At 38.9% G+C, this 23,285-nt stretch overlaps 2 protein-coding genes across 9 annotated transcripts in view; one reads left to right on the top strand and one right to left on the bottom strand.

The window, feature by feature from the left end:
* Positions 1-23,285, bottom strand: part of ZFYVE16 (zinc finger FYVE-type containing 16) — a 3,161,611-nt gene that overhangs the window by 2,659,183 nt on the left and 479,143 nt on the right. The window lies entirely within an intron of this gene.
* The window catches only part of NUDT12 (nudix hydrolase 12), a 588,354-nt gene that overhangs the window by 356,451 nt on the left and 208,618 nt on the right, over positions 1-23,285 (top strand). The window contains exons 5-6 of the mRNA XM_044064230.1: positions 2,994-3,107; positions 5,765-5,964. Of these exons, the coding sequence (XP_043920165.1) occupies positions 2,994-3,107; positions 5,765-5,964 (314 nt within the window). The remainder of the gene's footprint in view (positions 1-2,993; positions 3,108-5,764; positions 5,965-23,285) is intronic.

The raw sequence follows: 23,285 nt of genomic DNA, 5'->3' as shown, positions 1-23,285 counted from the left end.
AGCTTTTCTTGGTTTTGGTTCAATTTCTCTGGCCGTTACTTCATCCCATTTCATATCCCGTGAATTTGAATTTCTTATTCTTTCTTTTAACTTCTTTCATCCATTCAGCATCTTTGTTATGTTTCACAGGATCTTCATAGATATTTCTCCAAAATGTGTCTATTTCTTATTTTTTTGGTGGTATTTCTATCCTTTTTGCCTCATTTCCCAATTCTGTATAAAACGTTTTGGGTTATCAATAAATTGTTTATTTTGTACTTTTCCTTTATATGTATATGCATATCCTCTAATCTTTTCTGCCTGTGCTGATATCTTTAGTTTATTATTTGCGATAGTGTACTATATATCCTGATCTGTTCTGATTCTACACATTGTTTTTATCATGTCTAGTTTTCTGAGTATTTTTGTTGCTGTGTTCTCTCTTCTGCACTCTTTTAACAGTGACATTTTGTGTTTTAATTGCTTTATAGTTTTTTTCTATTCGATACTTCCATGATGGCATTTGATTTTTCCCATTCCTTTCCCTTACCGCCTTGTGTTTTTGTGGTACGACTTTATCTATTATTAATTTAGCTACACAATGATATATCCTATTTACTTCTGTTATATTGCATGAATTTCTATGAACAGTCCTGATTACTGCCTTCATTTGTTTTATCAAACTTCTAACATTTGGGTCTTGTTGGCTTTCTGTCGTCTATTTCTTTCATTTATCTTAATGTCTACTACCAGCTCTATTAAGTCAAGCAACTCTTTCCTTAGATAATTTTCTTCTAAACTGAGACCACATTCTTTGTTCTCCATTTCCTGTGGACTTTCTACAAAAGTTTCACAGCATCTTCCTGTGCCACATTCACTTCAGTTTCATCTTGTGTTATCCGTTTTTTTCATATAGGAACTCACTGGCCTATCACTCCACAGCATTGACTGCATCAGAGTTGCCACAGTTTCCTGTTCCTTGGCTTGCTGTACAACTCCAACTGAACTTTTATACTGGTTTCCAAGCAAGACTCCAAAGTATCTTCATATGTCAACTGATCAGATGTTTCCTGCTCCACTGGTTTCTCCTTAATTTGGGGATTCATTATTCTATCCTGCTATGGTGTTATCAGTTAGATTTTCTACACTAAATCCTTCACTTCGCAAGTATTCTGTAACTTCAGCTTCTATTTTTTTAACTTCTGCTTTACTAATCTTCTGTTCTGCATTCCCCCTTTGTGATCTTATTTTTCTGTTGTGAAATTTCCATATCTGGGTGTTTTTGCTTGTATTTCTGTTTGAGTATCTTTGGAGCTGCTTTTTGCATTGATTAATTTGCCTTTTCCTTTGCATAAATATTGCACCATATTAGATCTTTCTTTCTTTCTTTCCTATGTCCATATTTCTTTTTTATGCCTTTTAAAAATCTCTATATTTTGTTCTTTATATTTTTGTACTTCCTCAGTTACTTCTTTTTCCAAATGGTCTAAGGTTTCTTGGTCTGTATAACGTTTTTCATGAATCTGTTGTATTAATGAACACAAATTTGCATTTGAAGCTTTTGACAGTTTTTCTTGTGCAAGTATTTTTCTTTCCTCTAATTTTTCTCTTAACCTTTTTGTATATCTTCTCTCCGGAAATCCTGGCCATTTTGCTTAATAGTAATCATACATAATTTCTTTCTTATTCTCAGTAGTTCACGCTATCATTTTTATTGCCATTTTTTGCCCTATCAGTTTTTTTGATTTTTATGGACTACTTCCTTCTACAACATGGGGCCATCCTCTCCCTGAGCCTGACCTAACCCCATTGTAGGAATGTTTCCATGTCTTGAAGATTCAACACTGTCATTTTTTTCTAGTCCTGGTACGCATGTGCCTGTCAGGATTGGGCACCTTTTATCCTGGGACTTGTGCACCCAGCTGTCTTTTTTATTTTTAACCTACTTCTGTCCATGATATATGCTATATAAAATGCAGTCTTTATAGCAGTGTCACCTTGGTGAAATTTTATAAAAAAACAGGGTCCACCTCATGAAGGTACTCACCAAGACTTGAGAATAAATTCAATTCCAGCAATACTACTCTCCTTTGCTTGCTTATTTTGTCATCTCTCCATTCAGACCCCAAAGTTATATATCCATGTGGGCTACCTTGTATTCTACCAGATTAAACTGCTTTTCCCTATGTTTTGTATTTCAGACGTTCAAGGAAAAAAAAAAGTTTTAGTTTGTTGCTCTTGCCCTCTTGTAATTCTGCGTTTTGATGGCCATTATGATGTACTGCTTCCTCCACATATGTGCACACAGGTGTAGAGCTTTACTGTGTATACATACTTCTGTGTGTGCAAAAACTAAAATCATCTTTGGATAAAACAGGTCAAACAGCCATGCTTTAGAATTACTGTATGGGTTTTTCAGGTTTTTCTTTCTCCCTTTTGACTCTGAAAGCCTGTTTAGACACATTTTACATGTATAATAAGCAATTTCATATGTATTGCTTGTATGACATTAAGAAAGAAAGATATGCTTTTACTTCTCTCAGTAGCCTCTAGGGGAGTATGAAGACTCCATTCAAACACCATCTGAAGCTGCTTCTTAAAGTCAGGTTTCAGTTGTACTCATTTTACATTTACCTCCTGTTCTCATTTTTGCAGCTTTGACTTTGTGAGGCAAAATTAAATGAACAATACAAAACCTGTAAGGAATAAAAATGTGCATGTTATTTTCATAATGCATATTGGATATTCTACAAATAGAAAATGCTATATCTGTAACTGCTGATGTGTTAAATGGTTTCATATACATATTCCTTATTTACATATGTCTGACAAAGATACTCAATTTTTACTTACAAACCATGTTCTAATAAACCACTTTTTATTTGTGCATAGAGGTGTGTGTGTGTGTGTGTGTGTGTGTGTGTGTGTGTGTGTGTGTGTGGGCTGTTAACATTGCATTGATGCACAAAATTAGTGACATTTTGGTATTTGGGTTTGTCTCCTTTTTATTGCAGATCCAGTTGCAATAATGCTAGTAATACATCCTGATGGGAATCAGTGTCTTTTAGGCAGAAAGAAAGTGTTCCCTGCTGGGACGTTTTCTTGTCTTGCAGGATTCATTGAGCCAGGTAAGATATGCTAGCCTTCTTCTAAGGAAAATTTTCAGGTATGAAAGCTCACATTGATATTGTTTTCTATTCTTCTGCAAGTTACAACAAATGCATGTACAATAACATATTTTGCAGTAGACTACATTCCTTGTTTATTATAGCATCATTTTTGTAGTCTCTCTTTTTTAATCAATGGTACCTACTTGACTTCAGATATACTTACCCTCTCCACTAATGGACATGTATTCCCCTGTCTCTTCATACATGCCCTCATGTAGCCCAATGTGGTGGGATTTCAGAGGAGTAAGAGCCTCTTGCTTTATGAGTGGATGAGGCAAGAACTGAAGGATAGATGGATTGTCCATCATCTTTTGCATCACAGATTTTTCCCTCCTTCTCTTTACTACTCTGTCTCCTTTCCTGTGGTTACTGCAGATGTTTTCATATTGTGTTTGTATTGGGGGGGGGAGTCATATGGTATAGTGGTAGCTGGTAAGATTGCTGAACCTGTGCATTTAAGGCTCAAAACAGAGTAAGCAGCCAAGTCCCAATTAAAAAAAAAAATGCAAATACCTTGTTGGATATTTAATGAACAAAAAAGCAGATACATTCAAATTCCTGTTTTCCTGAGTCCTGGGTCAAGGAAAGAGTGTGATAAGGAGTCTTTAGGGAAGTCAGGTCTGAATGAATAGAATATTTGTAGTGCAAAGTTTGCTTGTTTACATTTAAAATTGATCATCTTTGAGGGATGAAGAGAAAACTGATGCCTATTGTAAGTACTTTTGGATGATACAAGAAGTACTTATGCTATGTTTATTTAAAACAAAAACCATGGTGCCCAAAGCAATGCCTGTGAAGATGGACTTGTATTTTATGAGAGCACTAATTAATGTGGAGCATTTATTGAAGCAAGACTGTTTTCTGTTTTGCCTGATTTCACAAGATAGGACCATTTTTCATTATATTGCAAGGTGGCTGTGGTTGGAATTGTAAAATAATACGTCTGTGTGTGTGTGTGTGTGTGTGTGTGTGTGTGTGTGTGTGCGCGCGCGGAGCTGGGGAAAAAAATCAGAGAAGCAAAATCAGACTGGTCTTCTTGTGTAAATGCAGTGCCCCATATCTAATATCCCTTTGCTCATTTGAGCTCCATAAGTCTTTATATTTATTGTCTGTTGTCTAATTAAATAGAGTGATGTGATGCTAATGAATTCTCTCTTAAGTAAAATACTGAAAACGGTGTTTTGGCCTTGGACTTTTGCACTAACATTCATAGCAGTCTTCATACCTCTTTCAACTGTACAGATTTTCACAGAATGTCCATATTTTTGCCTCATACTTTGGTGCATTTTTCATAAAATTGTGGTTTTCTGGCAAATTAGTGGCAAATCATTAAAGACTGAAGTTAGAAAATGATAAAAAATGAATTTCAGACTTCATACCCTTCAGAAAATTCATGCTAATGCAAAATCTCTCATTCTATCAAATTTCTAAGTTTGTAACAGCAATATTTAAAAAGTGTCCCTATTTTTGTGCCTTTGTCCTATTTTATTTATGGCTTTGTCCAGATTTCTCACTCTAAGAGGTTGAGAGGTATGGAAGTCTTGTATGTCAACATTCTGTGTGAGTCACTGTTACTCTAAAATGAATATAGTTAATGAATCTGTATCAGAAACATTGATAGATGTAGTGGCATTTGTAGCCTTGTGTGTTTGGGGACTGTTGTAACAGATTTGCCAAGATCCTCTGCATAGCTGTCAAATTCTTTACTTAAGACTCAGGGACAAAGCTAAAAAAATGGGGGAGAGCAACAAGGACCCAAAATCATAGGATCACTAAGTCATAGGAGGTTACTAGGCAAATAGCTGTAGGGCCCTTACACGCCTAGCCAAGAGTTTATCCCCAAAACAAGAACCATCAGTCACACCTGTCACCCCTGTCAATGAGGGATCAGAGGCATTTTTCAGTATTACTGTAAGTCACTTAAAATGTTAATAGGACAATATGGTTTGCATCTACATGCATTTCCTGAACAATAAGATGCATTAAACTCTAATGTCAGATATTATTGACTAACTTTAATTTTGAGTGATATACTGGAAAATCAAAAATGCTGTGAAGCATAGAGCAAATGTTTGGCAAAATCAGGGACAGTTGAGAGGTATGTTCCTGTTTTTATAGTACTTTACAAGGTTTAAATGTCAGGGTAGGTTATATTTAGTTTTTGGTCATTGTGTTAGATATTGCCCCCAGCAGTGGTGTGGCAAAGCACTCATTCTTACATTTCTGGTCAGTATTTTAATATTAACAAGTGTGTTGTTAGTTTTCTCCAATAATAACTTTTAGTTTTGTCTTGATTCTAAGTTTTAAAACATTAGGTACCTCATAGGTCTAAGATTATGTTTCATTTAAGAGTAATAAAACTTTTTTTCTACAACATGCAGCTGCTGTGCCGCACAACTAAAGCTATGTTAGGTTAGGTACATATTTGATGGAAAAAAAATCTGTGCTGCATTTGTTTGCTAATGGTTAATGGGAAATATTGACTATTTCAGATGTATGTTCACTTAGAAGAACTCATCAGTTCATTATCTTAAAATATAGATTTTATTATTTTTCATCCATTGATATTTTTCTTTTCCCTTAACATTTATTTAACATATTTGTCTTCTCTTTAGGAGAAACAATAGAAGATGGTGTTCGACGTGAAGTAGAGGAAGAGAGCGGGGTGAAAGTTGGTCATGTTCACTATGTATCATGCCAGCCTTGGCCAATGCCATCCTCCTTGATGATTGGCTGCTTGGCCGAAGCAGTGTCAACAGATATTCATGTCGACCAAAATGAGATTGAGGAGGCTCGGTGGTTCACCAGTCAGCAAGTAAATTTCTCTTTCTTTATTGTATGAATAATGTACGATTTAAATTTGAATATGCTTTTAATGTAATGTCAATTCTGAAAATTGCAGTTACAAATTGTTAAAGGCTTGCAGTTACCCATAATCCTTTTATCCCCTTTCTTTCTCCAAGCAAACCTCAGAACACCTACTGTTTCACTTCACTAAACTACATTCAACATGTAAAAAAATTGTTTTTGAGATACGGTCATAGACTTATGAAATTAATAACGTATTCCATCCATCACAGGACAAAGTTGTACATATCAAAAGCTCTTGTAATAATAGCATCTATGTGTAGTTGTTGTGCCTTAGAAAATGTGATACTCTCTCAAGAGTTAAGATGAACTGACTGACTGCATCCCAGCATTTAACTGACAAGCAGATATATCCAGTGCACCAAATCAGGAAGGCTAGAATAACTTAAACCTTCATACTTTACCCTATATATAATGCAGAGATTTAATAAAACAAGGAGAAACGTGTTCTGTTTGTCCTTCAGTAGCTTAGGACTACCTTTGCAACTGATGTAGAATCCTAGCATAATTAGGCCTATATAGCAAGTGTTCTGTGTGTAACAAATCACAGTTATTCACACCTCGTGTTATGTAAAATTTTATCATGAGTTCCTGAAATGCAAGTTTATTAGCAGTATTATAATATTTTTTTCACAAAACAAATACTTACACTTAAATTTCTGTTTAAAAACTATCCACCAATCCTCCCAAGCAACACAAAACTGTTTCATAGTCAGGTGATCGCCCCATAAAGAATTAGAATAGATTGAAATCTATCATCATCTAACAACTTCCCAGTTAATTTCTTAACCCCTTTAACAATAGAAACAGATGGGATTGTAGCATCTGTCCTAACTCATATATCTAGATAGTCAGTAAATCATAGTTTTAGATTCCTACTCTGAAGCTGGTAAAATACCTTCAGAGAAAAAAAAATAATCAGTTTCCATCCACTCCAGAGTATATAGCTTAAACAAGATCATTATATACTTTCCGTATTTCCATACATTCTTTAAGTATCTTAACAGCACCAGAGGCATAGGAAAGTTTATGTAAATTACAGCTGAAATCCCTTACTAATATAATGTCTATCATGACTAATAAGAAATGTTCCAAATATCAAGAATAAACTAGTAGAAACATACAATACTATAAGTCTGTAAATAGTACATTCAACAAACAAGTCTATTGAAAGAACTCTATCTACCTTTACAATTGGTATATCTAGACATACAGTCTTGGGGGTTTTAAATAAAACAGCTATGCCCGAACAGATATCAGTGCCTAATGATGAAACCTTCCTATCCCCCTTAATTTTTTTCTTTTGTAATCTTTGAGAAGATGGCACATATCTAATGTCTAATAAACAAATAATATGAGCTGCATCACATTGACTAATATTGAAAATAAGAACCTGAATACTGCCTGTGCCTTAAAGAGAACATGCTGGAGAGACAGATATGTGTCCCAGAGACTGCATGTCCTGTGGAACAAGCATCCCATCCATGTGAAACTGAGTTTGTCTATTACCCAGTTTAAGGCCAACCTAGACCAGTGAATGAGGAATAGGAAATTTACACCGGGCCTGGCACCCATGTCCCTTATGGACAGAGGTAGCTTATATATGCCTGGCCCTCAATGTCATATTTGGAATCAGGATATCATTATTCTTTAGGGAAAACTTGGCTAGGCTTAGAAAGCCCCCCCCCCAGGTCATTAGCCTAGTAACAATCTATCAGTCTGCGAATCTGTGAAAAACCTCTAGTTTCAGACACATCTGCATACTCACCTCTACCTTCTCACATGGATTCAGATTTTCTAATCTTTCTTTAAAAAGGTGAATGCTGTGCTGAAATAAACTTATAGTTCTTTATACATTTTCCAGAAATCAGATGTACGATTGTAGAGACAGTTCATGCAGAGTGAAACAAAATCTCCACTGTCTTGCAGAAGTGTTTCATTGTCTTCAAATTCAAATACATTCAAGATAATTTAATTAAACCTTTAGGTTAGTTATGGTCTGTTGTCAGTTTGATGTCAGTCCAGGTTAGAAATGTTAAAACATTTATGAACACATGTGAATCTAAACAATTGGTATAATATATGAGAAAAAGTTTAGGTTCCACGATGGCTCGACATTGATAAGAACTTAAGCTCAGCTCTCCCAGTGAAAAAAGGACACTGGGAGATAAGGGCTAGTAATTCTGCCAGTCTTAGTGAAATTCAGTTACTGGCTAGTAAGCACACTGCCTGGATACCAGCAAAGATGAATCTTAGAGAGCCTGAAATAAAATCAACTAGAAAAGGAGAAGAGAAAACAATGACTGTGACGAATCCTGCAGCTGTTCAGCAAAAAAGCAGTTCAAGCTCCAGCTTTGGTACAAGAGATGACTCTTAGTATTTTAGAGGAAAAATAAATGAAATATGCTCAGACCTGATTAAAATAAATGAAGCATTGAAGCAGTATATCAACTCAAACAGCAAAAGGCTGAAGAAATAGCAAAAGCTTTAACTAGCTATTCAGATGAAACGATAAAAGTGCAAAAATCAGAGGCTGGTGTGACACTATGAGGTATTGCAAGCTATGCCAGGACAAGTAGGGCAGTGGATGTGTAACATATGCCAGTATAGCTAGCTGGAATTTTGTGAATAATTATATGTCATTTGTATATCAAGCTGATTTGTACAGATGCTTATGTTGAATATGTATTTGTAAAGTTGCTTGCGTTAAAAATGTATCAACAGTGTGTCCTGCTGGACAGAAAAGAAATATACATTTATATCAGACTGTACTGTTGTAAATAGGACACTGGAAGAAAAGAAGTTAATTTCAGTCCAGCTAACTTTGAAAAATGGTAAGAAATTAATTTACTTAATTTAGGCCATAAGGATTGTATCTTGCAGTACTGATTTCAGCCGGAGACTAAATGTCTGTGCCAGACAATGGTTTATTAGCTCCTGTAGGAAGATTGGAAGTATTTTATGGTTTTATAGCGTCCAGATGCTATAACACATCTCACCAAAGCTCTGTCTATGTGTATAGTAACACATATGTGCTAAATACTGGCAGCTTCTAGTCATGGGGGTAGCATGGGAACCAGAATTCAGGTGACCAAATGTATGTAATGTCATTCTGTAATCTTGGATGAAAATGATGTTTTAATACCAGATGAGAGAAAAGTCTCAGAGCAGTCTGTTTTTGGAACCTGACAAAGAAGTAAGACCACTCACTTACTTCATCTTGGCTTGCTCTAGTAAGTGACCATAGAATAGTAATTCTTTAGATCAGTTAGGAAAATATAGTGAGATTAGTTAAGTACTGTTTTTCTGTATCTGTGTGAAAATATTAATCTGTGTTATTTTAATATTCCTTTGTTTGAAACTCTGGTGTTTATTGTAAATAGATATTTAGTATTTTCCTGTTCTTTTATTATTTATTATTAAATATATTTAAACTTTTTATTGTAGCCTGTCCTTTAGAGAATATATTAAACTTTAAGAGTACTTATATCTGTTTGGTGATGTTGTGGCCACTCATGAAGGCCTTACTGCATTGATCAAACACTGTCATTTGTATTAATATTAATGTCACTCAGTATAATTCGTTACCCTTGTAAGAGGCTTAGAGTAGCTGGCTTTGGAGTGTCTGGTGGCACTGTAACTACCTTATAGTCTGGGCAGAAGGGGGCATAGCTAGTAAATCTGTGCCACCCCTTTCCAGGTGTGTGTGTGTGTGTGTGTGTGTGTGTGTGTGCAAATCAAAATCTCCAAGAGTGTGTTTGTATGTCAGCTGTTTAGAGCAGGGACATGAAGCACTGGTTTACAGAGAGGGTGCTGGAGGACTTGGGTTGGACACTCAGCTGAGGACTCAAATCTACAGATGTGCCAGTGGGGAGTCTTTCTAGGGACTTGTTGGGGGACAGAGAGAGAAACCCAGACCCCAGACTGAGTGTTTTCCCAGTGTGCTCTTAAGGGAAATTGTGCATGGTGCAAAGAGTTGCAGGGTGGGTTTGGTGTAATGGTTAAGCCCTTTACCTAATACACACAAGGTACAGCGTTTGACCCTAACCCAAGGTTATTCACCATACCAAAAAAAAATAATTGACTTCAACAATTGGCTTAGTTTCTGGTGTCAATTCAAGGGGATTTAGTATCTGTCTGCCTGGGATGACATGGTTGACAGACCTTGATGCTTTGCCAGAGATGGCCTTCAGCTGCCACTATTGGGATTCCGGATCCTGGCCAAGGCTCTTGCATGCCCATTGTGCCTTTTTTAGGCAATGTCCCAAAGACAAATCTTCCAACATAAAAGATCTGTTAAAAAGCAAATTGAAGGTCATGCTGCTTAACGCTAGGAGCCTTAACCTGAAAATGCACTCACTGGAGGCTCTTCTTACACTGGAAGATGCTGATGTCTGTGCGGTCACGAAAACTTAGTTCAGGGTTGTGGAGAGCACCCCTGCCTTACAAGGCTATACCACACATTCCACACATTCTGATCCCAAAATGAGGTTAGGAAGAGTAAGGGTGGTGGAGTCTCTATCTTCATTAAGGACCGACATACCTCCAGACTGGTTTGCCAGCATGACTCAATGGAACTACTCCAGGTGCAACTGATAGTAGGCAAGAGACCCATCCAAGTTATAGCCAGTTATAGACCCCCCTCCATAACTCAGGACACCCACTCCTCCAACCTGGATCTACTTGACTCCATCAGCATACCCCCTAACACCCTGATCCTTGGTGACTTCAACTAACCCACCTTAGACTGGGTGAACTATTCCTGCACTAATGCACTCACTCAAAGATTCCTTGACTTCATCAGTTCTAATAGACTAGACCAGCTTGTCTCATCCCCCACAAGGGGAGATAACATTCGTTCTCACCAACATTGGCGGTCTGTCTCATTCGAAGTTTCTATCCCACCCAAACCACCCCCAATGTAATCAAGCTTAAAAACTTCTCAAAAGCTGACTACACTCTCCAAAGGGAGGGTATCAGTACCTTCACACCACCGCCCCATCAGAGGATGCAGACAACTATGCTGAACAGTATGCCAATGCAGTATACAAGCACCTGTACAACTGCATGAACTCAGCCATACCCAACAGAACTAAAATCTACTCCTCAAAGAAACACATACCTGTCTGGTGGACATCCTGTATCAACAGGCTTTACAACAAAAGGAAAAAACTTTTGCCCTGGGGTAAAAAGAAACAAATTCCAAATTGGAAAAACTCCTTGCTTAGCCTCAACAAGCAAATTAGATCACTAGTGAAAACTTCCAAAGCCAATTATGAAATGAACCTTGCTACAGACCCCCCACCATGCCCCAGGATTCCCACTCCTCTTTTCTTGATACACTGGAAAATATAAAGGTACAACCCAACACTCTAATAATGAGTGATTTCAACTACCCTACCATTAACTGGGAGAACTACTCATGTACCAACTCTTTTGCTCAAAGTTTTCTGGAAATCATCAATTCCAACACCTTGGATCAACTTATCCACACCCCCACCAGGGGCAGCCATATCCTAGACCTGGTCATCACCAACATGGGTGACTGGTGTTCCACACCAGAGGTCAGCTCCTCGTTGCTCAAATCCGACCACAAGCTAATCACCCTGGACATCCACCTCCCACTCCCACCCCCCATTAGGAAAACAACCGTAAAAAAATTCTCCAAAGCCAACTTCACGCTTCTTAAGACAGAAGTGGCAAACTTCATGACACCCACGCAGATGGACAATAGACTGCTGAATCCTACACAAATGCACTTTATAAGCACTTACACGAGTGCATGGATCGTGCTATCCCTAACAGAACCAAGGTGCTATCCTCCAAAAAAAAGAAGCCAATCTGGTGGTCTTCTGCCATAAACAAACTCTACAACAGAAGAAAGAAACTGTTGCAAAAAAGAGTAAAATCCCACGATTGGAGGAACTCCCTGGTCAGCCTCAGTAAGAAGCTGAGATCCCTCATAAAATCCTCCCAAGCTAGTTATGAAAACAAAATTGCCACTGATTCTAAAGACAACCACAAAACATTCTATAGCTAAGTCAAAAATCTCAATGGCAATAGTCATATCTGCTCTGAGTTACAGCACAATGATACTAATTATACAGAACCAACTGATATTGACAATATCCTGGCAAATAGGTTCAGTGCTAACTTTACCCCCCTCTCACCCCCTAAAGGGCCCATCTTTATACCGGAAGAATGCAAAGTTCCTGTAATCACGGCTGCCCAGGTAAAAACCTCACTCTCCAAAGCTAACAACACAGCATCCATGGGACTTGACAACATCCCAGGCTGCCTTCTACATGAACTACAGAATGAACTGGCACCCCACCTAAGCACCATGTTCAGTCATAGCCTCACCTCAAGCTTTGTGCCCATTGAATCGTGCACTGTGACAGTTATCCCACTCCACAAAGGGGGGGCCACAACAGACCCCGGGAACTACCGCCCCATTAGCCTGATGAGCCTCGTCTGCAAGGCCATGGAACATATCATCATGGAACTCATAAACAAAGACATTGGAGATCTCCAAACTCTGGACCCCACACAGTTTGGTTTTGTAAAAGGCAGATCATGTCTCCTAAACCTGATAGACTTCTTTGAAGTAGTCACCAAAGCCATAGATGAGGGTAAGGTGGTTCACACAGCCTACCTAGATCTCGCCAAGGTGTTCAACACCATCCCCCACTCTGGAATTATAGATAAACTCACTAAACTAGGTATAAATCCCTATGTCACAAGATGGGTTGCCAGCTGGCTTACTGACAGAACCCACACTGTGAAAGTAGCAGACTCCAAATCAGACTTCAGACCAGTGACAAGTGGAGTACCACAGGGATCGGTTCTGGGTCCTCTCCTGTTTGGTATCTACTTCTCTGAAGTACAGGCTAACACAGAAGGTCTTTGGCTAACTAAATTCGCAGATGACTGCAAACTAAGAGCCATAATCGAAACTCCTAATGATGTGGACATCCTACAAAAGGGCCTCACTGAGACAGATGCCTGGTGGCAAAGACATGGTCTCAAGCTCAATGCCAAAAAGTGCACTGTCATCCCCTTTGGTAAAAACTCTGTGCCCATGAAATACCACATAGGCGGTAGTCTACTTAACACCAAAAGTGTGATAAGAGACCTTGCGTCATAGGTGGACAGTAGTCTCTCCTTTGATAATCACATCGCCACAGTAGTCAGGAAGTCCTTCTATGTGGCACACCTCATCACAAAAGGTTTCTCATGCAGAAAAAAAGAGGTCATTGTTCCCCACTACTCATCACTCATTAGACCCATTATAGAGTACAGTGCCCCTTTTGGTATGTACCTCACAAGAAATCTACAACAACTGGAAAGGCCGCAAAAATACCTCACAAAGAGGATTACTGACCTAAAACAGATGCCTTACGCAGACCGTCACAAAAAACTCCAGCTTTACTCCGTCGCATATCGCCTACTCAGAGGCGATCTCTGCCTAACATACAAAGCTATGTCAAACCCAGAGCTGTTGGACATGCTCCACTTAAAGAAATCCCAATCCCTCCAAGCTACATGCTCTAGGGACCTAAACCTTGTCACCACAATAAACAGAACATGCTGGAGGGATAGATTACTGTCCCAGAGACTTCCCATACTCTGGAACAGACTACCTATCTATGTCAAACAGAGCTCCTCATTAACACTCTTCAAGAAAAATATTGATGATTGGATGGGTAATAGGAAATTCACCCCGGGGATCACTTCTGTGGTTCTGCTTGACAGGGGCACAGGAAAATAATTTTCTTGGGTGGCGAAAGCCAGGGTACCTTTTTGGCTAGGCTTGTATAGGCCCTAGGGCCAATAGCCTAGTACCTACCTATGAACCTAGCCTCCGAAACAAAGGGAAACCACAAAGCCTTCTTTAGTTACATCAGGAGCCTCCATGGCAAAGCCCAGGTTTGTTCCAAATTAGTACTTAACAGTATCGCTTACACTGATCCTGTTGACTTAGCCAACCTGCTAATAGATAGGTTCAGAGCAAACTTCAACCCCCTTGTCCCCCCAAAGACCTTTCTGACATCCCCAGTACTTGTTCTGCACCTTACATCTACATACATCAAGTGTTAAAGGCCCTATCCAAGGCAAAGAACACAGCTTCCATGGGACCTGGTAGCATCCCAGGCTGTATTTTGCACCATCTCCAGCAAGGACTAGCTTTGCCATTGAGCACCCTATTCAACCACAACCTAAGGACAGGCTTCATTCCAGCAGAGTGAAGAACTGCCATTGTCCTCCCCTTGCACAAAGGTGGTGCTACTGCTGACCCTGGAAACTATCACCCCATTAACTTGATAAGTCTGATCTGTAAAGTCATGAAGCATATTATTATGGATCTCATAAACAAGGACTTAGGCAATCTCCAGGCACTTGACCCAACCCAGCTCTGATTTGTCAAGGAAAGATCTTGCCTGTTGAACCTCGTTGACTTCTTTGAGACTGTCAGCAAGGCTCTGGATGAGGGAAAGTCAGTACATACAGCTTACCTTGACTTGGCCAAGGCCTTTGACACAATCCCCCACTCAGGCATCATCGAAAAGCTAACACGACTTGGCATAAATCCCTGTCTCATCAGGTGAGTGGCCAACTGGCTCACCGACAGGACCCTCAGGGTCAAAATAGGCACCTCCACGTCCTATAGCAGACCTGTCACTAGTGGAGTTCCCCAGGGATCTGTCCTGGGACCTCTACTGTTTGGCATCTACTTCTGACAGGTCCAGGCAAACACAAAAGGCATGTGGCTGACCAGGTTTGCGGACAACTGTAAGTTGTGTGCTGTCATTGACTCCCTAAATGATAACATACTGCAAGAGGGTCTCACAACAACAACAACTAAAGACTGGTGCCAAAATCATTGTCTCTCTATACTCCTCCCGTATTAGACCAATAATTGAGTATAACACCCCATTTGGTATGTACCATTCCTAACATCTGCACCATCTGGAAAGGCCACAGAAATACCTCACAAAGAGAATCCATTGGCCTCCATCACCTGTCCTGTGCAGACAGGCTCAAATCACTATCACTCTACTCGGTATCATACAGATTGCTCAGAGGGGATCTGTGTCTGGCCTACAAGGCAGTCTCAGAGCCTGCCCTACTAGAGATGCTCCATATCCGTAAGTCTAACTCCTGATGTATTACCCTCTTGAAAGGCAATATAATATACAACATCAACAAAACCTGCTGGAGAGACATGTTTTTCTCCCAGAGGCTGCCCCATCTCTGGAATCGGCCTCCCATACACGTTAAACAGAATACCTCACTGACTCTCTTCAAACACAACCTTGATGAGTGGATGAGAAGCCACAAATTTTTCCCAGGGGTTCCACCTGTGTCCCTCAATGACAGGGGCAACAGATGCTGGCTGAGGTTTCTTTTTGGGGATAAACTCCTGGCTAGGCTTGTAAGGGGCCCAGGGCCATTAGCCTAGTAACCTCCTAAGATCCTATGATCCTATGGAAATACTGTGTGTGTCCATTTTTTTTCCAAGTGAACGTCCCTTCCCAGTGTCAGTGGTGAGGATTCAGGCTCCTTGATTACTAGCCCAGAGCGGGTATGTCACAACTGACATGATGAAAAAGCTGGTTGAATATGAGGTTTCTCAAAAAAAAAAAAAATAGTATTTGGAAGACAGAGTGTAAAGAGAAAACCCGAGATTTTCTGTTGTACCAGATAAACTGTAAGGAACAGACTGCATTAACATTATGAAAGCACAGATAAGTAACTGGACTAATGTTCCACAGCAGAATTTGTTAAATTAAATGGTATATTGAGTGCAAACTTGGCCACGAGAATGCAGCCAAGACCTATATTAGTAAAGATGTAATCATAGCAGCAGAAAGAGTTGAGCCTGACATAATTGTGGCAGAAGGGCAAATATTAAAAACTGGAGACAGCAAAGTATTTGTGGAAAATGATTATTCACTAGACACCAAGCAGAAGAGATGTAAATTTATCCTAGCAATCAGGGAATGTCGAGAGGCAGGTATGAGATTCAAACTGCTGTATCGAGGTGTCTTCAAAGTGTTTTTTCCTGGAGGACCAAAGTCATTTCTAACACAGTACAGGCTAAGGAGGAAATAAAAAAGATTATCCAACAAAAAGTGAGTCAGCAAATCAGAAGATGACTATGCTTCTCATTCTTATGACAGTAACATTGAGAGACTTTGCCAGTGAAACATTTTCCAATGTTCCAAAGGAAAATGCTTGCAAGACAGTAAAAATGCACAAAAGTTGACTAGAAGAATCAGCAGTACCTTGGACTTGAACCAGAGTCTGGTGTTGGGAGATGGAGATGAACAGGAAGAAGACCAGAAACTCAGAAATTAGTGAATAAATGAAAGTCTATAAAACATCTTATCACATTTCTGAAATATGGTTTTGTAAGAAAAGGCATTATATCATTAATGCTTAGAAGGACACTAAAAGGGGGAACTTAACTGTAAGTAAAAATGTTTTGCTCTTATTAGTTAGTATTTGTATAAAACATTTCATGACATAAACTGCATGTTCTGTACAGTAAAACAGTTTTGTGTAGTGTGCAGTCAGGGGTATTTTAAATGCAGGGGAGTCTTTTCAGTGATTGTCGTACGTGTTAAAGATATTAAAGTAAACAAGTACTTTTTTAATTGCAAGAAATATAGGTTTTCATTATAACAAAAGAGAAAAAAGACTGGACAAAAGCAAGTTTAATGTTCATAGGCTGTGATCTTGGCCTGCTACGGTGGGGATATAAAAGTGCACTGATTATATTATATGTAGAATTAGGATATTTCCTTTTTTTTATTTTGCTAGGGTGAACGTGTGGATTACTACTTTTGACAAGTTGTAAACAGCTGTTTTTGTAAGCATGTAGGCTTTAGAAATAAGACAAAATTATGAAAGCCAAGAAAATGCTAAGCTTCTTAAATTGCAAAGATATTAGCCTGTTTTCCACAGGCAAATGTTCAGTGGAGTTCAGATGTCTGCATCTGAGGGCAGTTGTGCATTCTTTTCTAAGTTTAATTTATAAAGACTTATTGCTGAGTACATTTTCATGGATACAGTCTGCCTGCAGGTGCAAGCAGTTAATCTTGAGAATTCTGAGTATTCTTTGCTGAAGGAAATGCAAGATTTAAAGTTACACTGGCAAGCAGTTCAGTGAAAAAAATTTAATTTTAAATGATGGGAACTGAATAAGAGGTAACAAGTTCCCTAGCAGCCTTAATATTGTAATGTAGTTAACAGAACAGTGTACAATTTAAATGTACTTAAAGATAACCACTGCAGTTTTTCTAAGGGCTAAAAGTTAATATTTTATGAAAGCACGCAAGCTGTTTTTTCACATTGGAGGAGAAGAGAGGTAAGAAAATAACAGATAGCAATCGGTGTAAGTGGGAGCACATGCACTACCTTAATTTTAGATTAGATAATGTCTATAGCTGCAGCCATCAGTTTGGGGCAGTTGTTCTCTTCTGGAGGGTTAAAGTTAATCTTTTAAAGATATACATAGTTTTGTGTATTTGTTCCAAGTTAATAGGGGATGGGCATGTTTTGTATTTAGTTTTTTGTTTTAGGGTTTTCATTAAAACAAAAAGTTTTGAAAAATAGGTTCAAATGGAGATGAGAAGAAACAGCTGTACAAATGATCAGCCTGCATACCTCCCAACCGTCCCGAATTATCCGTTTTTTGCCGAGTTTTGGGGTCAAAAAATGGGGTGCCACGATTCCCGAGTGGCACCCCTTCATTTCCGATTTTCCTGGCGTATTTTTTTAATTATTTTTTGTCCTGCATGTTGCTGACGTCACCGCGCATGCGCGATGACGTCAGCTCCATCAGCCTGTCGGAATTCAGCACTCGCGTACGTCGTGCATGCATTGCCAGTATGTTTTTGAATGCGCGCGAGCGGGAAGAAAGTAACGAGTCAACGACTGCTTTTCTAAATGGATCTGGCTGCCTGCGAGAAGGACACACTTATAAATGGATTATTATGCGAGCGCCGAGCGGAATGGACAAGTTCAGGTAAGGTGCGCGTGTGTGTGTGATGAGTCAACATGAGCCATGTACTCCCTTTGTCTTTCATTTGTTTTTTGGCTGACCACTTTAGTGTCTTTATTTGCCCCGGAGGGTGCACTAAAAAAGGATCTGGTGGCAGAGAGCAACATTAAGAGAAGCATCAGACAGACCCCCATCCGAAGTTGCAGTGTCACAAGCCACAACTAACTTGGCAATGTTTTTGCTACCCCCACTCTGTTGTATAGACAAAACAGTTTTTTTAAGGCTGTCCCTCCAGAATAAGCTGCAAAATCCCTTCTAAGCTTACCCTGTTTTCTGTATTATAGATGATCTTAAATGATCAGCTTTGGCTGCAATACCAGAATACAATGTACTGTGAGAAAACGGTTTGAACTTTTAATTTTAGCATCAAGTTATTCCGAGTTCTATAACTTCCAATTTCATCTTTAAAATACTTAACCAAAGTTGTCATTAGTGCTAGTCCAGTATTGTTAAATAGGGAAACCGATTCAGTGTAAAGGGGATCCCCTTGTTTAACACCGTTAGGAAATTTAAAAACCCTTAAATCTTGTGGAACAATTGAATGAGCAATATTTTCTTCTAAATAAAGACTCTCATATTGCAAAGAAATGATCTTATTAGTGCAATGCTCCAACTTGTAAATGTAATTTTTGCACATAACAAAGTCACTGTTTGTACTAATAAACTAGCTGCTACTTGCATTGCTTCCACCATTAATGCAAGCAGAAAAGGGGTTTGCCACATCTTTAAGCACTAAATCCAGCAAGCTGAATGATGGTGAAACTCTATTACCATCCAGATTGGAGCTGCTGTTACCTCCAAGAAAGTTAAGAAAGGTTTCTCATGGTGCAAAGGCAGCAAAACCAGAAGCAATGTGGCCTGTCGATGTCTGTAAGCCCACCTGGCTTACAGTCAAATATCCATCAAAAATGGCTCCAGAAACAGCAGAAGCAATCTGTTGAGTGAGAATGGTTAAATCCTTAGCAATTTGGTGTGTGGTGAGATAAAGTAAAGTGTCCTGTGACAGACCCTCTCCAGCCATAACACTAAATGCAGAACAAACCAAGAAGATTGTAGCAGCATTCCAATATCAATACAAACCTTTAAAACTCTGAATTAAAAATACAGCAATGTCAAGTCATTACAGAACTACCAACTTCCAGAGGTGGTTTTCCCAAAGAGTTCTAACAAGCTCTTTATTTAGATGTGAGATGAATTTGCTAATTATAGGCCTTGGAAGGACTCCTTCCTTATCTGAAGGTTTGTGAGACGTCTATGGGCTGTCTATATAGCATATTACCTCCTGAAGGTTTAACACTTTTGGAATCTAAGTGGTGAGGAAAGTAATCGTATTTTATCCTTCGATTTTCTGAGGCACACCAAATATTCTCACATTATTTCTTTTTTCCTAGTTTGCTAGGTTATCTACCTTATCCTGTAGCCAGTTATTTAGTTTTAGCAAAAAAGCATCATGATTTTCTTGCTCCCCCAGTCTTCCTTGTATGACATTTAAACTTTTTTCTAAATAGTCTATATCAACATTTTGTTTTTGGATCATAGAATTTAGAAGTTCAAACTGTTTGTCTTTTTTTCCAAATTATTTTATCATTCACTTCCATATAATACACCTTTTTAAACAAGAAGGAAATGTTATCGAGTTAGTGCAAACAAAACCTGCATTATTTGATTTTTAATGTAGCTGCACATACTGAGAGGTGCAATTACACAGTAACAAACAATGCAAAATAACATTGATGGAAAGAATTTAAAAATACTGTTTCCACTAACAGAACTGTAGTATACTCTTGATGTTCACTTGACAGCAGATGTAGGGTGTCCTTACTGTACTGTATTCTGTATGGAGATACGCTGACACAAGATGCTGAGGTTGTAAGGGTACGAACAGTAGTATGAACCTCATGTGTTAACTTTTATTAAATGTTAACAGTCACAGCAATGGATGGTGTTTTTTTAACTATGTTGAATTTCACATACTTGTCAAATTATTACACGCCTTACCTGCTTTACCAGTGTTTAGTTCCTCTCTCACAGAGTCATTTTGTTTTTAACTGGCATCTATCTCTAACATCTTTTACTTGTATTATCTACTTGCTCTTTAGTTCATCTCTCATCAGTTTTTGTTCCAGACATTTTTGTTTTCTTTTGGTAGTCATCTGGCATATTTCTTTCTTTATTTTATGTATTTTTGTTTGTTCGTCAAAGTAGAAGACTGGTCTGTAGGGACCATTTTTTTGGTTCAACCAACTGATGCAAAGAGGTATTCTCTGTGTAAAACAAATCATAGGACTGACTGTACATGAATGTGACACTCAGTCGTACAGAGTTTATCTGTACCAAAGTCTCACTACAGCTGTTTACAGTACAGAGGATACAAAAGAAGAAAAGTTGTAAGGAAGAGCTGAGTGAGGGTGAAGGAGCATTCTGGATTTGGTGGGAGGAAAGGAGAGGGGAAGAAGGATGGATATGTGAGATGTACGGGAGTGAGGAAGCAAAATGGAGTGTAGGGCTGAGTGGGGGAGATGAGCAGTAGTTAAGGAGACTGAATAGGTGAACAAGGACTAGGACTGGGGCTTAGATGACTTTATTTTGTGGAAGCAGTTGCAGTGTGATTCTTTGATTGTAGTGTGTCTCTTTGGGCGTTTGTCATTACTGGTTCATGCATTTTGTTTCATTGTCTACAGTATAGCCTACTGGAAAAATGTTCAGACAATACATTTAAAATGTGCTCTGTCTAACAAGTGTGCTGTACTATACAAGGAATATAACTTAATAAAGTCAGGAAGGTGTATCAAAGAAAAGAACACATGTATGTTTCTTGTTTTGTGTGCAAGGGGCCAATGATTTGAAAACAGCTCAAAGGTATTCTTTATCCACCACTGGCCAGATATATTTTCTTTGGATGTGGTGTGGGTTTCAATGCTGTTTCAATTAATGTGACTTTCAAGGGCAGAGAAGTTTTAATGCCAAGTCTATTTTCATGGTGAGACAGTATTGCTTTGTTTATCAGATGTTTGTTAGTGTTTGTGCATTATTGTGCTGCAAAATGTAAAAATAAAATCCAAATAATCATTGTAGAATTAATGCAGTATGCACACATTAGTGTTTATGGTAAATGGGGTGAAATAGCCAAGTAATGGAACATTGGAATGGCTGCAGGGGAACTCTGGTGCCATATTTTGGTTGTCTGTTCTTCAGTGTGCGTTTGAAAGTTGGTATCCCACAATTCCATTGGGGTGGGGTTAAATAATTATATATGCAAATTAGATGTTAATCAGCGTACAGATTTGTACCTATTTTTCATGGGCCTTGTCCAGATTTTTGATGTTTCCAGGTTGAGAGGTATGTCAGCCTGTCAAACTTTGGTTTATGCATGTAACAAAATCTGGAAATACACATTCAAAAAATGTTACATAAAATAGGTGGGAACAATAGCTTTTTATCATGATGGCTATGCTGTCCATATTATCCTGGAATGCAAATTGTCTTATGTGTATAGAAAAAAGGAAAGATTATTGAATTATATTAAGAAATGCAGAGTGCAAGTTGCAATGTTGCAAGAGACACATTTGGAAAGAAATGAGCATGTAAATTTGACAAAGAGAGAATTTCAGAATGGATATTCAGCAGAGTATCAGGGACACAGAAAAAGCAGAGTTATTATGCTAATTGCTAGAGGGGCTCCAATGATGATAGATGAGGGGGAAAATTACAAAAATGATATATTTGTGGTAAAAAGGGACTATTGCCACTGGAGGAGAGATACAATGGCATGTATGTATATTCCACCAAAAACTGATATTATGAATCTTAAGAAAATGTTGGGAGAAATAATCAGCTTTCAGCAAGGAATATTATTTATTGGGGGGAATGGCATTTGATTTCCAATAGTCATGATGTATCAGAGGGACATAGAAAATGAATATTAAATATCCCCACATTTAAAATACATCTGTGTCAAAATTTTGCTGTTTTCATTTTCAGAACAGAGGTGATTGAGACATTCTCATTCATTTCTGGGGGATCTGTGGCATTCAACCTAGTTTGCCAAAATAGTTCCCTATATTCCAGGTTTGTCTCCCAATTGCCACCCCTAGGGAGTTTCTTAATTTTCTCTACAATACAAAACATAAACTTTTCAAAAAACTACATTTCTCTCTGTGTTTGAAAAGAGCATTATTATCACATTTCGTAGAAATGTCATGTGTATGTTCATAAATTCTTCTTTTCAGCTTCATAGACTAGTACTAGGCTAACTGCCTTTGTGGGACATTTTAAGCCTAGCCAGTTACCCCATGTAAGAACCAAGCCCTGTACCTTGTGTCTCTAAGGTAAACACCTTTACCATTATACCAACCTCCAAAGCAGACACCCAAGCAACCACTACCCCAAAACAAAACATGTGCAACACATAGCTCACAAAGCCAGTGTGCCGAACAGTCACAGCCCTTAAGGCTAAACAACATACCTGATACACTTGTAATAGGTGACTCTATTGTCAGGCACACTGACGTCCCGCTCACCAGGCTGAACAAGGAGAAGGTCACGGTGAGCTGCCTGTCGGGCACTGGGATCCGCCACATAACACAAGCACTCAGGTCACTCCAAGGCAAGTACAAATATGACTCAGTCATTGTCCATGCTGGTGTGAATGACCTGAGACGCACTCCCTGGACTACATGAAAAGAGACATAGAAGAGCTCTCTGAGCATGTAGCCCAGGCCAGTATGACCCTGACCTTGAGTAGCATCTTACCCTCACCAAGAATGATGCTACAATATGAAGACAAGATGATCAATTTCAACAATTGGCTTAAGTGTTGGTGTCATTCAAAGGGGATCCAATGCCTGTCAGCCTGGGATGACATGCTCGACAAGCCACGATGCTTCTCTAGGGACGGCTTGCACCTGTCACCCCTGGGCTTTGGATATTGGCAAAGGCTCTTGCTACCCCATAGTGCCTTTTTAGGCAAGGCTCAAAAGACAAACCCACCTCCATAGGTATCACAAGGGATAAGAAACTAAGAGTAATGCTACTCAACGCCAGAAGTCTAAACCTCAAGATGCACGCACTCAAAACTCTCCTTAGCATGGAGAACATCGATATCTGTGCAGTAACAGAAACCTGGTTCAAGGCTCCGAGAGCACCCCAGCACTACCAGGTTATACCTCATACCATGCTTTTCGCCCCAAAACTTGCAC

Source organism: Protopterus annectens, chromosome 2.part2, assembly GCF_019279795.1.
Source record: "Protopterus annectens isolate FY-2018-M chromosome 2.part2, PAN1.0, whole genome shotgun sequence".
NCBI lineage: Eukaryota > Metazoa > Chordata > Ceratodontiformes > Protopteridae > Protopterus > Protopterus annectens.
The sequence above is the reverse complement of the archived record's forward strand: the minus strand, read 5'-3'. Positions and strand labels throughout refer to the sequence as shown.